The sequence below is a fragment of the Ailuropoda melanoleuca genome, chromosome 1, assembly GCF_002007445.2.
Source record: "Ailuropoda melanoleuca isolate Jingjing chromosome 1, ASM200744v2, whole genome shotgun sequence".
NCBI lineage: Eukaryota > Metazoa > Chordata > Mammalia > Carnivora > Ursidae > Ailuropoda > Ailuropoda melanoleuca.
Window position 1 is genome coordinate 141,198,629 of NC_048218.1, and position 16,475 is coordinate 141,215,103.

Sequence of the window (16,475 nt, forward strand, 5' to 3'; positions counted from 1 at the left end):
CCCTGGCCCTAGCCTCCCCTTCCATAACCCGGCCAACAATGCAGTGACACCAAACTTCACGCTATAATCCAGACACGCCATTCGCTCGTTCAGTCAACACGTACTGAGTGCATATTTGGTGTCAGGCACACAGTAGGCCCTAGGGATCTAAAGGTAGGAGCACTGCAGTCTCCACTTGGAGGTCTACGGTGCAGTGCGGAGACAGACCAGTAATGTAACAACTGTAAGGCAGTGGGTAGGTCCTGTAAGAACCCTGTACAAAGCCCTCAGAGGTTATGAGGATCTTGGACCAGAAAGTCTTTCAGGAAACGGTGGCTTGTGAGCTAAAGCTAGAAAAAAAGGTAGGAGTTAACCTGGCCAGTCGTGGGCAGGGCATTCCCGAGGAGGAAACCACTGTGAGAAAGCACGGGCATGAGCAGCAGGGGAATTTGGAGAACTGAAAGTATTTTTGACACAGCCCTTCCTTATAACCGGAGTTCTCTGCTGTCACTACCCACCCCCTGCCCCACGCCCCTTTTGTGCACGTGGCCAACTATTACTCAGTGTTCCCTCTGCCATGCAGCTGTTCTCCCCGGCCCCAGGGAGCCTCAGGCACACCCCCACTTCGGGCTCTCTACTCCCTGTCCCCACACTTCTGAGAAAGCACTTGTGTTGAAGGCAGCCCACCGCTGCCCCGGCTCATCTGGCTCACAGAGTGGGAGCACCTCCAGGCAGAGGCCCTGTCTCATCCTTCTGTCTTTGTGAGGAGCACAGTAAATGTTAGCCCAGTGCAGACGTGGACCAATAAAGGAGCAGGGAGACGTACCAACCATGGGCACAGGTGTCAGGTGAAGCTTCTTGAATGACCTCGTAGAAGACGTTTTAGTGTGTCTGTCACTTTAAGACTGAAAGCCGCTTCCGTTGTTACCAGCCTGCCTATTTGCACGTGTGGGACAAATGTGTGAAAGGTCGGTGGTGCTATTTTCTTCTGCCCTGTTTTATTTATTTACTTTTAGAGAATACCTCTTTTCTAAGCTAAACATGTACTGGTTATGGAATGTCTTAGTTAATAGAAATGAAAATCTGCCGCCAGAGACAACGTGCCCCCATTTTCTGCCGGGCACAAATCACCAGTCCTCTGTAACCATGCAGTTGAGCCAGATTGCCTTCCCGAAAAGGCTTTCACGGGGAGAAAGACTGATTTTTAATACTTCTTTTCCTTTGCCCATTTTCTAGCCACCTTGTATTTCTTGCACAAATGGCCCACGGGTTGTAGGTGGGAGAATCTGAGGTGTGGAGTCTTCATCAGTCCGTGCTACAAGAACTCAAAAAAACACTGAAGTATTTTCTCTTTGCAGGTGACTTTTATGAAACGGCCACAATATTTGATAATCACTTTGAAGCAGAATACTGACTATGGCTGGGGCTAGTGCCTGTGAAAGAGTTTTGGTAACACAAACATTGTAGAGACATTGTGTACAGTCAGGGTAACAACCGTACCTTCACCACAAGCGGGAGAACAAGGTTCACGTTCTGGCTGGACTTGCCGTGGTTTATAAAACCCTCAGAGGGTCTGCGTCCTAGGTGATGGATTGATTGTGATCAAGTCGTGATTTTGAGCCGAAAATTCCTCCCTTTAGTTGCTCAAGTCCTTCACATCCTTCATGCAGACTTCCGTGGAAGCTCAAAGGGGAGCATTCCTCAGATGAGCCGTGCGCCGCCCGCGAGGCTGGCTGTCTCCCTGTCTTGAAGTACTCGTCGGAGTTAGTGAAAAGAAGGGGGAAGTGCCTTTTGCAGACACCGTTACTGCAGTGGTTCGTGTCAGACAGTGTGTCCGTCTCCTTTCCTGTCCCGCAGCCCCCTTCCCCAGCCCTCTCGCCTGCCTGCCTTCACTGACTGCCCTAGTGTGGCCTCCCTTGTGGAGATGTGCCTGTTAACGTTACTGCTGATTGTGCTTGCAAAATGCATCGGTTACAATTGAAAAGAATTGTATTATCTCATCCCAGAGCCCATTGGGGAACATAATACATGTATTTAATCCCGACTCACCAGAGAAGGAAGGAGTGAGGGAAGCACTCGCTGCGTGTTTGCCACTCTGATAGGACAGCCCCGTCCCCCTAGTAAACAAACCCACAAATACTCGAAGCTCTGCATTTCCTTACTGCACAGCAGTACCTGCTAACGCTCAAAGAAAGTGAATGTGCTTAATTCCCTCCCGTGATATCCGCCATTCCTCCTCTTTTGCCCGTGTCTGGTTTCACTTCCTGCCCTTTCTCACCTGTTGGACTATGCATGTTGGTCTTTCACGGCTTGAGTTACGTTTGGTGTTGGGCCCCAGATTCTCCCATGTGGCTAGTGCCACCCCAACCTGCCCCTGTTTTCTAGGGGCACTTGGAATAATATCTAATACTTACATAGTGCTTACTCCTGCCACATAGTCTTTCACCACAAGTGAGGTGGGTGCTGTTGTCACCTCCAGGTTATAAAGGAGGGAAGTGAGAGCTCAATTCAGTGAGGAACCTCAGTGAGGTTATTTCTTGCCCATGGTCACATGACTAGTAAGGAGGGGAGCAAGGATTTGAACCCAAGGAATCTGTTTCCAGGGTCTGGGCTCTTAAACCCTCCAACTCCACTGTTCTCGAGTGGTGATTGACCGTGACCACGAGTGTAACAGCAGCCTTTGGTGGACCTGGATGTTCGCATGGGGCGAACCCAGTTCTGTGTGAGCTGCAGCTGCCCTTTAATTCCTTCAACCAGATCAGACATCATGGTGGTAGAAAAAGAAATGCGGAAAGAAGGTGAAAATGTGGGTGAAGAAAGGAAAGAGTGTAGAGGGAGGACAGTATTGGGGGGGGGATGAGGAAATTCTAAGCCACATAAAGATGTTACCTGAAATGAGCAGTGTAGCTCATCGAGAATGAGCATCCCAGGCTGCCTGTCCTGCTTCTTTGAAACATCGTGATGCTCAGAGGATGCGGGGGAAGAAATGACAGAATTTGTAGAACTGCTAAATGATGAGACATCTGATGCTGGAGGAAAGGATAAAAGCTCATGCAAGAATCATGAGGGACACACGCATACTTGGTTCAGTTCTATGGAGATGACAGCTTACCGCTGGAGTGCTAAGCCTACTTACTAAGTTTGGAGTTGATAAAATGCAGCAGATTTCACTGCCTGCGTTCAGCTGCATTTGTTAAAACGCAGACATTCATCTTGGGTGGCTCTTTAGCTTTTAGTTTGGGGTTTGTTTTTACTGAAATAAAATCCCTGGCACATGATCATGGAAAAAAAAATCCAGAGTTTCATCATAAGCAGTGTACTGTTTTCTACACTGGAGAATTTTGAGTGCTTTGGAAATAATAAGTCTGTTTCCACAATTTCCTGCTCTCCCCTAGGTTCTTGGAACGCCAAATGAGGACACGTGGCCTGGAGTTCATTCTTTACCACATTTTAAGCCAGGTATGTTTCATTAATTACAAATAACTAACTGCTTCCTATATGCTGAGTGAAGATATACATTTCCCCCTCAGATTTATATATTCTACCTTGAAAAATTCTGGTTCCTTGCTATTGTATATTCTACCTATTAGTGGAGTTGTCCTTTGTTTTTACAATTTATTTGTTTGTAAAGATAGAATTAATGACATTCCTTATAAGAGGTTTTCACCGTATGTACCTCATTTGAGTTGACTGGCTAATAGTGTAACCTTATCATCATTTGTTAGACTAGCATCTCTGTCTATACAACAAAATTTAAATCAGGGTACTATGATCTTTCTGTGTGACTTCTTGAAACAATATCAGGAAAAGTATTACATTGTAAAAATGAAAAATTTACATTTTCATTTATTTTTTTAAACTAGTGATATATAGTCCATTAGTTTGAGTTTAAACACATAAAATGTTCTGCATGTCTGTCGTACAGCATGCAATCTTTTTTAATGTAAAATATTTAAACCTCTAAACTGGAAAATGTGAGAGAAAATGCAGGCTTTTTAAATAAGTTGTCACTTTTTCCTTCACCAATAGATGGCAGTCAAGAAACTCATTTTTAATAATTATATTAGGAAAAGGATCTGAAATGTGGTAATTTAATTTTTATAGGAGAGATGAAAGGTTTGGAATTGGAAATTTAATAAAAATCAATGGAATGAATTATTGTAAAATAATTCTCTTTTTTTTCTTTTTCTCTGTTAAAAAATATAGCTTATAAAGTGCAGACCTACTATAAAATTACTGAAAGGGATTTTATGGAAGATCTAATAGTCCATTATTTTATGAAGGAAAAGAGCTATGAATAATTTCTGTTATGGGAGCCAAGTTTATTCTCTTGCTTCTCTTCCCGTATTTTGGGGCACCATCAGGAATAAATTATCAATCCCGAAGAATGACTGAGTTGGGAAACTATTTTTATTCTCAATATTTTTCTTCTGAAAGTGTATATAGTGTGCTGAGAATTCTATCTTCTTGGGCTGCCCCAAGGTCTCTTTGTACTTTAAATGAAAATTTTAAGTGACTTCTATGTTCTGAAAGACTGTAGAAACTTAACAATTTAAGATGGATTTTTCCTTCCTTTTTTAACCAAGCAAGAAGCACCCTGTAACTGCTCCAGCTGTTCCTAATGGAGTCTGGGAACACAGCTCTTTGTAGATATTCCAAACGTGGGCTGTGAAAGAAGGTTAGCTTCCCCATGTTAGCATCTAAAATCTTAAGTCCTGGGAAAATAAAAAACAGAGGACACTACGAAAAGATTTTGAATGAATAATATCAGATGCAGAGAGGAATAATTAGGACAGTTGTTTGGCCTGCCAAGATTCTGCACCAGAAAAGATGGACTCATGTGTTTATTTTGGTGTGAACAGAATTAATCTCCATCAACAACATACAAAAGCATTTATTAAATGTGTTCTGGGAAGTCCTGTGATGTAGTGCAAGTCAAGCTAACAGATTGGGAACCTCATGAGATCAGGGACTGTGCATAGTTCATATTTTGGTGTTCAGTAAATATTTGTTGCTCTGAATTATACTGAATGTTTAAAACAGATACTATTTACATGACTTTTCCGGGGTAGACACATATAAATTAGGCTATATGTGTTTAAGTTATTTAATATTATGTACAAGTACCATTTCAGACACTTAATACATAGAAGGTAATGGGGGACCAGAAGAATGATGTGTTTAGATGGTGAACGGGATGGGTGCAGAAAAACAAGAAACATATTCCAGGCAAAGCTTGGGGTTTGGGGGGCAGAGTAGACATGATAAATGTTTCCTGAGTTAGCTTGAGAGGTGCCAAGGGAAGACAAGGTACTCGACTGAGGCAAAGGAAGCAAACCTATGAGTCCTTTCATGCAGCACTTAATCAGATCATCAGGGGTCCCTCGTCTCTGACCTCCCGGACCTTCACTCTGCACCGCCTTACTCTGCCCCCCCAGGGAGTGCCTTAGAAAGTCTGAGGGAAAGCAAGAGAATCTGAACCTTAAGGACATACTTTGTTTTGTTTTGTTTAATAGATTTCATTTTTTTAGAGCAGTTTTAGCCTCACAGAAGAATTGAGCAGAAGATACAGAGATTTCTCCATACCCCTGCCCCAACACATGTACAGCCTCCCCATTACCAACAGCTCCCACTACAGTGGTACATCTGTTCCAGTTTGTTGAACCTAAGTTGATGGAGCATTATCATCCACAGTTCATAGTACACGTTAGGGTTCGCTCTTGGTGTTGTGTGGTTAATTTCTGTGGGTTTGGACAAATGTCTAATGACATCTACGCACCATTATAGTGTCCTACAGAGTAGTTTCACTGCCCTAAAAGATCCTCTGTGCTCTATCATTCCTCCCCACCCCTGACAGCCACTTTTTTTTTTATTGTCTCCATAGTTTTGCCTTTTCCAGAATGTCATAAAGTTGGACTCATATAGGGTGTTGCCTTTTCAGATTGGCTTCTTTCACTTAGTAAAGTTGACTTAAGTTGCCTTCATGTTTCCTCACGGCTTGATAGCTGCTTTCCTCTTAGTGCTAAATATTTCATTACCGTGGTATGTTACAGTTTATGTATCCATTCACCTCCTGAGGGACATCTTGATTGTTTTAAGTTTTGGCAATTATGAATAAAGATGCTGTAAACACTTGTGGGCAGGTTTTTGTGTGGACATCAGCTTCCAGTTCCTTGGGGAAAATACCAAGGAGTATGATTGCTAGGTTATACATACTTTGCTTAATTTTTTAATAGCTAATAAATTTAAGCAATTCAGGATATCAAACAATATGAAAAAGAAGCATGGTGTAAAGCCTCCCCAACCCTGTCTGCCATCTTCCCACTTCCTCAGAACCACTGCCCTCACACCATCCCCATTTTATTAGTTTCTTATGTTTCTTTCTTTTATGTAATTGTAGGAGATTATGTATATATATATTTTCTATTTCCAGTATTAAACACAATTCTGGATCTTGCTTGTCTCAATGCATCCTGTGGGTCTTCTCATATCACTGTATAGAGGAGGCCAGTGGGGCTTATAGCTGCATTGTTTTCCATTGTATGGATTTTAACCTATTCCCTATTTATGGGCATTTGGGTTGTTTCCAGACTTTTGCTATTATAAATATCATAACCCTGTACATATTTACACACCTATATATACGTGTCACATGTATGAGGTATATGTGATGGATAAATTACCGGAAATAGGGTTAAAGAATCAATAAATATATACAATTGGATATTGTGTTGTCCAAAGGGATGGTGCCCATTGGCTCTGTAACCAGCAAACACATGAGAGTGCTGCTTCTCCACTCCACAGGCTACAGCCACACTTTCAGATTTTACCAATCTGTTAGGTGACAAAAGGAATCTCAAAACAATTTTTAATCTCATGCTCCTTTTTATGACGAGGTTGAGCATCTTTTCGTGTTTCAAGATCACTTTCATTTCCTTTTCTGGGAACAGTTAATATCTTTTGCCCAATTTACAATTGAGTTATGTGTCATTTTCTTACCAATTTCTATGACTTCTTTATACATTGAAGAAAGCAATTTTGAAAATAATCCTCACTTTCATATCTTACTTTTCTTGCTTAACAGAATAAATTTGCCCTAAGAGAAAAAAAGCTATGATAGTTGAGAACAATACAGTCATTATATTTTTTAAAAGATCAGTTGTTATTAGGGATCTATGTATATATACATATATATACATATATATATATGTATATATATACACCTTTGAAGGCAAAACTGTTTCCAAATGGATTATTTTATAGCTGTGATCTAGATCTGAATAAAGCTAAAAATCTGAGTCTCTTGGTTTTAACATATTCTAATCTAATTATCTACAAGGTCTTTTTCATTGTTTTTTTTTAAATTAACTTATCCTTATAGTTAATTTCTGTAGAATAAGTCCAATTTATTAATTCAACAATATTTATTGAGCACCGTTTATGTGGCTGGGGAGTGGGGATATTGCAGTGAAAAAAACACACAAGATCCTGATAGGAGAGACCTATAATACATAAAATACATTGTAGATTAAGTGGCGATGAGTACTCCAGAGGAAAATAGAGCAAGAAATGGGATCAGGAAGTGCCAGGGAAAGGGGCACCTCACAGTTTTAAATTGTAAATGAATCAAGGAAGACCTCACTGAAAGGATGACATTTGATTCAAGGACATGAGAGAGAGAGAGAGAGCCATGGAGATATTTGCAGAATTTCCAGACAGAGAGAACCGCAAATACAAAAGCCCTACAGTGGGAAGAGGAGGGTATAAAATCAGGTCAGAGGCAACAGTCACTGTGCCAGCAGGAGTCCTTCACCCTTTACTCTGAACCAGACAGAAAGTACTGGAAGATTTTGAACAAGGCTGCATATAATCTGGGTTGCATTTTAGTAAGATTTCTCTGTCTCTTGTACTGAGAATGGGGGACCCAAGCACAAGCAGGGAGACCCGCTTAGAGACTGGGACAGGAGTCCAGGAGAGAGATGACAAAATGTGTCATAAATAAAATGACTTTACCTTCTCAACTTCTCTGTTTTAGCAGAACTGAACCTGGCTTTCCTTTGGAAAGTAGAGCAAAGCTATAGAAACATTTTTAAGAACGATTGCCAAAAATTTAAAAGAATTAGATAACAACTGGTTCTTAATCTTTAGTATTTAGTCTGTATCCTCTTCTGCTCTTACGTTTATGCTGACACCAAATTCCTTAACCTCATTCCTTAACCTTCTATGAGAATTCGCTTACTCCAATAGCAACCAGGCAGCTGGGACAGGCCACCGCCGCATTAAAATAAATAAGTATATATGTAAGACACACGTGCACACACATACGCATACGTGTGTGTGTGTGTGTGTGTGTGTGTTACATAGGTTAAGGAGTCTAACTGTGGGAGGTGCTCTTTAAAGAAGTGGGAAGTGGGTCTGGTTTTTTGAACCTGATTGCTTTCCCGTTTCTCTTCCCTCACCCTTGGCGTTCTGTGGTATATGGTCTTAAAAGTAGAGGTCTCTCCCTCCTTTTCTCTTTCTTCTACCTCCTCCTGCCTCTCCCCCTTCTCCCTCTCTCTTCTATCAGAGGGTCTACTTTTATCACCAAGCTCAGGATGCTTGCTGTGGGCCCGCCTCAGAGGTGAGAGTTTATTCTTAGCACTTCAGTAATTCTGTCACCTCTGATTAGATTCTAAACAAGCCAAGCCCCGTTCCCTAACAAAAAGTTAAAGTCCGCTGTAAAATTAAGACAAATTTACTTTCAGTTGTCTCATAGTTACTCAGTAACAGGACACTTTTGCATAATGCTCTGTGCCTCGGTTTCCCTGAAATAGTAAGAGTCTTCCCCGTGTGAACCCCAGGATCACTTTCTCCTGCCTGCTTTGCCCGCCGCTACTTTGCATTGACAGAGGCAACACGCCTTCTGTGTCCCTGATGAAGTGATACTTGAAATTCTTTGTTATGTAAGACAGACTTAGCATTAATATTTTTTTTTTAAAAAAACACATCTTGCCTACATATTTGATGTGTTGTTTGGGCTTTGCAGAACTGTGGTCATCCTAAATCAGGGTAGAACACAGGTAGACATTGGAGGCTCTCTAGGCTGGTAGAATCAGGGCAGGTGACGGAGGACACCAATAAGACTTTGAAATTTCCTCCCATTGAGGAAAAACTTTGGCGCTGGGAGCACAAGCACTGTTTTGGTTCTGCTGTAACTGTTTAAGCAAATTGAACACTAAAGCTGGAAGAAGCTCCAGGGGGCATCCAGTCCTGCTCTCTTCTTTGTCAGGTTAGGAACCCAAGACCAGAGATGTTAAGGGGTTTCTCCAAAGTTAGTGTCAGAGGTGGAAGTAGATCCCAGGTCTTCCTGGGCTTCTGTTCGGTGCTCTTTTTTCCAGCATACATAGGGTCATGAGATCGTGTCCCACATCAGGCTCCACACTAGGTATGGAGCCTCCTGCTTAAGATCCTCTGTCTCCCTCTGCCCCTCCCCACTCTATACTCTGTCTCTCTCTTTCTCTCTCAAAAATAAATAAACAAATAAATAAAGATAGTTTGGCCTCAAAATAACATGTAGACTCCATGTATGATACTTTTATTCATCTCTTAAGTGCTTCTGACAAAAGGGGCCATTCAACTGCATTCCATTAATGACAGGTTATTATTCAGGAGTTTAAAAAAGGAAGGCACTTTCAGGAAGAAAAAAAAAATGTTGCTAGACCAGAAACAATTAAAAGTAATAAAATTTAGACTAAAATAAATCTATGTTCCCAAATCAAGCAAGAGAACAGAGCATTTCTAAAGTGATTATATTATTCCTAAGAGAAAGTTATCTAATGCAAGAGTCTGATTAAAGAAGATTTGATGAAAATAAAATGTTTTTCAATGAATGAAGTGAAATAAAAGAGGAATTTGCCATTGGAGGCAAATTGCAGAATGGTAGTATTTTAAACATTTTATGCCCAAAACTAAGCCCACAGGCACATTGACCTTGAAGGCAACATTTAAATATGGACTTAGTTACAAACAGAGAAAGACAATACTATAGGATTTCACTTAAATGTGGAGCGTTACTGGATGGGTGGTGGGCAGGGGATGGGTTAAATGGGTGATAGCGATTAAGGAGGTCACCTGTGATGAGCACTGAGTGTCCTGTATAAGTGATGAATCACTAAATTCTACATCTGAAACTAATATTACACTATATGTTAACTAATTGAAGTTTAAGTAAAAACTTGAAAAAATAAAAAATGAATGAATAAATAAAATGCAGAAGCAGACCCATAAGTACAGAGTGCAGACTGACGGTTGCCAGAGGGATGGTACGGGGAGTTGGGCAAAATGGGCAAAGGGGAGTGGGAGATACAGGCTTCTAGTTATGGAATGAGTAAGTCACAGGGATAAAAGGTACAACAGGGAACATAGTCAATTGTATTGTAGTAGAATTATTTGGGGACGGATGGCCACCACATGAGCATAGCATTAATGTATAAAGAGATGTTGAATTTTGTCGTCCACCTGAAACTAACATAACGTTGTGCGTCAGCTATACTTAAATAATTTTTTTTATAAGACAGGAAAAAAGAGTATGAGCAGAGTACCAGAATAATGAAAAAGAAATTAAAGTTTAAAAATATAGATAGGTAAATATGGGCTTAGTTGTACTAAGGTTTTGTAATGAGGTGAAGAATTTCTCCTCAAGTCCTGCCTATTCCACAAGCCTGACTGGGGCCCAAAAGCCAAATCCAGACTTAATTCCAGAAGGAAGATGTGAATTATTTCAGAAATAGGATGCTGTGGTGATAACACCTTACATTTTATGTTGTATTTTATTATTTACAAAGCACATTAATATATTACCTCGATTGATATTTAGAATAACCCTGAGTTGTAATGTTGTTGCCCTAAAAATGTTGTCCCATTTTACAGACAAGAAACTGAAGCTCAGAGAGATTGTGTGGCTTGCCCAAAGCTCTATCTCAAGGATGTAAGAGACAAAACTCAATCCTGGGTCTTGCAGTCCCCAGCCTGGCATTCTCACCCATGCTTGTGCCTGCCTTTAAATGGGTTTCCCTAAATGCAAACATAGGGGCATGAGGGAGAATTGTCAGGCTGTCCTCATCCCTGCCTTGCGGCATCTTGGAAAAGACCTATACCTTCTTGTAGTTACCAGAACCAGCCTCTATCCCTTTAACCCTGTGCTTCCAATAAATTGTGAGTTCCAAAATGCCCCCTGTGGATGTTTACCTTCAGACGTGCAGTCCTTAGTACATATTATGGGAATTGCCCAGTTTCATGATTTGCAGCCCTAAGGAAGGTTGGACTCTTAGCCTTGATTCACACTCTTGGCTTTTCCCCTAGCCTTTAAGAAGGTGATGGAAAAGCTATGGAAGCAGCAGAAATTGTTCTGTGGGATATTCAGTGCAGGAAGGTTGAAAGGAGGACATCTTCATGCCAACATGTTGTCCTGCAGAGACCACACCTTCAGTCAGGGGACTCTTGTGGATGGGCAGAAACCTCTTCCTTGCTCTTCCAGAAGAAGCGTGTCTGCTCCATCCAGCTCACAAAGTCCTGTGGAATTTAAATGAGATTTTTAATCTATTTTTTACATTCTCTTTATTGCTTTGTATTTACTTATATTCTACCTATTTTTAAGAAGATTTGGGCTAGCTGTATAATTGATATAAAAGTACTTTTACACTGCTAAGAGCATGTAACTACAAAATAATATTTTGGACCATAGTGTCCTCTGCCTGGTATTTCCTTTCCCAGTCACTCTGTATGCTTTATCTCAAGAATTGTTTTTTTATGTCTTTTTTTTTTTTTAACTGATAGCAACTGTGATGATCATGGTGACATCTGGGTATACAAGGGTCTAACTATGTGACAGTTATAAAAATGGACTTTAAAAATTATTATGCAAATATCCCACTCTTATCTCGGATTTTATTGCTTAAAACTGTGGGTCTGCCTGACCCAAGGCTTAGGACATTCAGACTCTCTCCACCCACCACCAACCACTACCTTCTCCAGCTCTGCGGTTCCTCCTCCCACCAATAAATGCCACTCTGGTCACATAGTGAAAAAGCCAGTTAATCAGTGAATTTATGAATGAGGTGAACTTCATAGAGCAGAGGAAGTTTTAGCAAAGGTTAAACATAACAGGAAGGGCAGAATGCCTTTACCTCCTCACTTCTCTGATTGTGGCAGTTATGCTGGGAGAGGTCACTGGTGCCTGCAAGTGGGAGAGAGCGTGTCAGCATGGAGAGGCCACATTCAGACAGCAGCAACATACTTCAGATTCTTGCAGGGCTCGGATTCTTGTTGAGTGCTCCACTCGGCACCAGGCAGCGTTGTAGGTGCCGAACACGGTGGTGAGTAAAGCAGACAAACCCCTTTCCATGGGGAGCTTATGTGCTCAAGGAGAGACCGTTAGGAAATAGATTACAGGTCAGTCTGGCTGGAGAAGTGTGACCATGAAGAGCCACAGATGATTCTGAGGGGTGGGTTCTGGAAGGCCAAGGTGAGGAGTTAGGATTTTATTTGAAATGCAAAAAGAATCATTGAGCAGGGAAGGTTTTTGATCAAGGAAGGTAGTTGCTGTTTTCTGTTTTCAGAAGGACCCACTGGCTACAAAAAGTCACAGACCGATTGCCGAGATGAAGAGAGGCTTCACCTCAAGTGTGAAGTCCTCTTGATTGGGAGTTTCCATCTATAGCTCTGCATTGAGAAGGGTCTATAATGGCAAGTCTGGACTTGGGGGAAATTATTCTCACACCAGTGAGCAGAGATGCCATAGACATGGAGGATAGAGCTGACCAAGGATCTGATATAAAATAGTCATAGAAGTGGCCAATGCTATAAAATAAAAATAAGGGGGCACGTGGGTGGCTCAGTCAGTTAAGAATCCGACTCTTAATTTCAGCTCAAGGCATGATTTCAGGGCCATGAGATCAAGCCCCGCATCCAGCTCCACGCTCAGCACAGAGTCAGCTTAAGATTCTCTCTCCCTCTGGCCCTCCCCTCACTTGTGTGCGCTCTAAATAAATAAATAAATAAATACATAAAATCTTAAAAAAAAGAAAGAAAGAAACAGCCAAAAAGCTTGATAATCACTCAACACTATAAAATAATAATTCTGTTCCTCCCCAATAGGCAGACCTATGGGGATGAATATCTCTATAAATTATAGAAACCCATTGTGTTGCAAAGTGGGGACAATCTGTACTGATTTTCTCTTTATCTTCTAGAAGAATTTCCCATGTATTTTCACTAGAAAATGCCAGAGAAAATGTAATAAGACTATAATTTTAAGGAGAAATGAAGTTCTTTGGACTGTAGCCATATCAAAACAAAACAGAACAAAATCCTAAGTAGGCTAGTTTCACTCTTGGAATTTTGTAAAACTCTAGTTGGGGCATTATCCACACTTCATCTCACCAAGGTTGATGTGGCATGCCAGTCACCAAATAAAGATTTCCCCATCTCTTCAATAATCGTACTGCCCCAACCCCCAGAAAAGAACTAAAATCCTTTTATACTGTCCAATGTATGTGATTTGGTTAAAATCATGTCTAAGAAAAGAATTAGAAATTCAACCCAAGAGTGAGAACAGAATCACACGAAGACATGGATAACTGTCCAGGTACTGAATGAATTCTCATCTCTTTAAAAATGGCACGCTTGAGTTGTTACATACCATTTACAGTACCATAAACCAGCCATACACTTGTTATTGCTTTCTTCAATTTATAACATGATGTTTTATATATATCCTGCGGACAGTAAGTGCCATCTGTGCATTGCAAAAGTCCTCCGTGTCTCCTGACCCTGAACTTTTAACTATCTTTCCAAAAACTTTAAAAATCTAGATCTTAGGAAGGGGGGCAGAGAATTGGAAGTTTCGATCTAAAACAAGACAAGTTGATTCCTGTGTTCAAGTTGGGTCTTGACCACAGTACTTGAGTAGTTAACTGTGTCCCCAGGGAAGGAGTGGCACCCCCCACAGGCCTAAGCTTTGCACCGTTAACCATCCTGAGCAGTAATTCCACACCACTGTGAGAAATTCACGACTAAGTGATTGAACCAAGGGCAGGATGAAGGTAGGATTTTCTCTCTTCTGTCCCTGGGACTTTAGGGCCACACAGAGAACAGTGCTTGTAATCTGACAATTTGTGTATAATTTTCAGCATTTGGAAATTCATAGAAACACAGAATAATGACTGAAAATTGAAGTGCTAGTTGGTTGGTTGGTGATGCCGTTTGCATTGTACAGTTTTTGACTGTTTGCCAAATGCCTCCTTTCCTCAGGAGGTCCTCATAAGAGGGCAGGTAGGCAGGAAGATGAATGTTGCTGAGGAAAGCCTCACAAGGTAGCACTGGGCCAGAACCACACAGAGCAGTCAATTCCACCATCATAGGGCTCAAAACAAATCACCCCAAAGTCAGTGCCAAACACAGATGAGTATCTGGTAATTACCCAAGCCTGTGTGGTGAGCTGGGTTTCAGCTGTCTTGTTCTGGGTTCTGGGTTCACCTCCAAGGTGCAGGCCAGGTTCTGGTCTTAGCACACATCTTGCAACCTCCTTGGAATGGCAGCTACGAAATAATGCTCTTCCTGTGACAAGAGACAGGAAGAGCACAATGCCACAGACTCATTTCAAACCCACACTGTGTCAATACCATTGGCATCCATCATTCACTCCAAATATCATATCCATTGGACAGAGAAGAGAGGGTGGGGAGAGGGGCGAGAAGAAATATTTGCTGAATAATAATCTAATCTCCCATATTAGAGTTTATAACTTCTGGGCTTATCAGCTACTCCTGGCTAAAATAAGCAAATCACAGCCTTGATTTGTTTAAAAACACTTCTTTGGGCCATTACTACAGGGATCATGCAAGACAAATATACATGACTATGGAATAATAACTCTTTTGCTAGTATAGAGGTGAAAGGAAAAATCTTGGTTTATTTATGATGCAAGGAATATTTTGCCCCCAAATATTCAAGTAAGATATGATAAACTGACTACTAACAATTGGCTCAGTTTTAAGATCTGATGAAAGTTCCTTCACTTACCCTTGTTCTTGATACAGTGCTGTCAGAACATCTCTGTCGCTAAGACACTAATGTTTGCCATGGAGATTATTAAGAAAGGACATAACTGTGTAGCTACACAGATGCTTTGACCTCTACCGCCAGCATTGTCAATCCAACTAATAATCTCTTGCTCGTTAAAAAGGACAATTGCTATTCTATTAGCGCTAATCCTTGCTCTCCACGAGTGCATGAAAATCACATACTTACCTATAAGGAGTTAAAAGAGTACTGAAATGTTTGTGATTTTTGGTCATTTCTTTATTGTCTCAGAAGGGGTACTTTAGGATAGCTTAAGTATTTACCCCCCTAGAGTAACACTGCTTTCCATATACAATATGTCTGCCTCGTAAATGTATAACCTTACCGTACGGGATGGTCGGACTTGCAGGCATATCAATAGTTGTGATAGTGGTGGTAATAGCTCGCAGGTATTGGATGATTATTGTGCATCAGCCATTCTTTTTTTTTTTTAATAATAATTTTTTATTATGTTATCTTAGTCACCGTACAGTACATCATTTGTTTTTGATGTAGTGTTCCATGATTCATTGTTTGCGTATAACACCCAGTGCTCCATGCAATACGTGCCCTCCTTAATACCCATCACCGGCCTAACCCATCCCCCCACCCCTCTCCCCTCTGAAACCCTCAGTCTGATTCCCAGAGTCCATAGTCTCTCGTGGTTCATTCCCCCTTCTGTTTATTCCCCCCTTCTTTCTCCCTTCCTTCTCCTACCGATCTCCCTGCTATTTTTTATGTTCCATAAATGAGTGAAACCATATGATAATTGTCTTTCTCTGCTTGACTTATTTCACTTAGCATTATCTCCTCCAGTGCCGTCCACGTTGCAGCAAATGTTGAGAATTCGTTCTTTCTTATAGCTGAGTAATATTCCATTGTATATATGGACCACAGCTTCTTAATCCAGTCATCTCTTGAAGGGCATCTCGGCTCCTTCCACGATTTAGTTATTGTGGACATTGCTGCTATGAACATTGGGGTGCATATGGCCCTTCTCTTCACTACGTCTGTATCTTTGGGGTAAACACTCAGTAGTGCAATGGCTGGATCATAGGGTAGCTCAATTTTTAACTTTTTAAGGGACTTCCACACTGTTTTCCAAAGTAGCTGTACCAACTTACATTCCCACCAACAGTGTAAGAGGGATCCCCTTTCTCCATATCCTGTCCAACATTTGTTGTTTCCNATGCAGCTATGAACATTGGGGTGCATATGGCCCTTCTCTTTACTACGTCTGTATCTTTGGGGTAAACACCCAGTAGTGCAATGGCTGGGTCATAGGGTAGTTCAATTTTTAACTTTTTAAGGGACCTCCACACTGTTTTCCAGAGTGGCTGTACCAACTTGCATTCCCACCAACAATGTAGGAGGGATCCCCTTTCTCCACATCCTCT

At 41.2% G+C, this 16,475-nt stretch overlaps 1 protein-coding gene across 3 annotated transcripts in view; it reads left to right on the forward strand.

Annotated features, from left to right (window-relative positions):
- CDK14 (cyclin dependent kinase 14) overlaps positions 1 to 16,475 on the forward strand; it is a 546,012-nt gene that overhangs the window by 384,323 nt on the left and 145,214 nt on the right. For all 3 annotated transcript variants that reach the window (XM_034667605.1, XM_034667608.1, XM_034667609.1), the window contains one exon: positions 3,375 to 3,438. In XM_034667605.1, the coding sequence (XP_034523496.1) occupies positions 3,375 to 3,438 (64 nt within the window). The remainder of the gene's footprint in view (positions 1 to 3,374; positions 3,439 to 16,475) is intronic.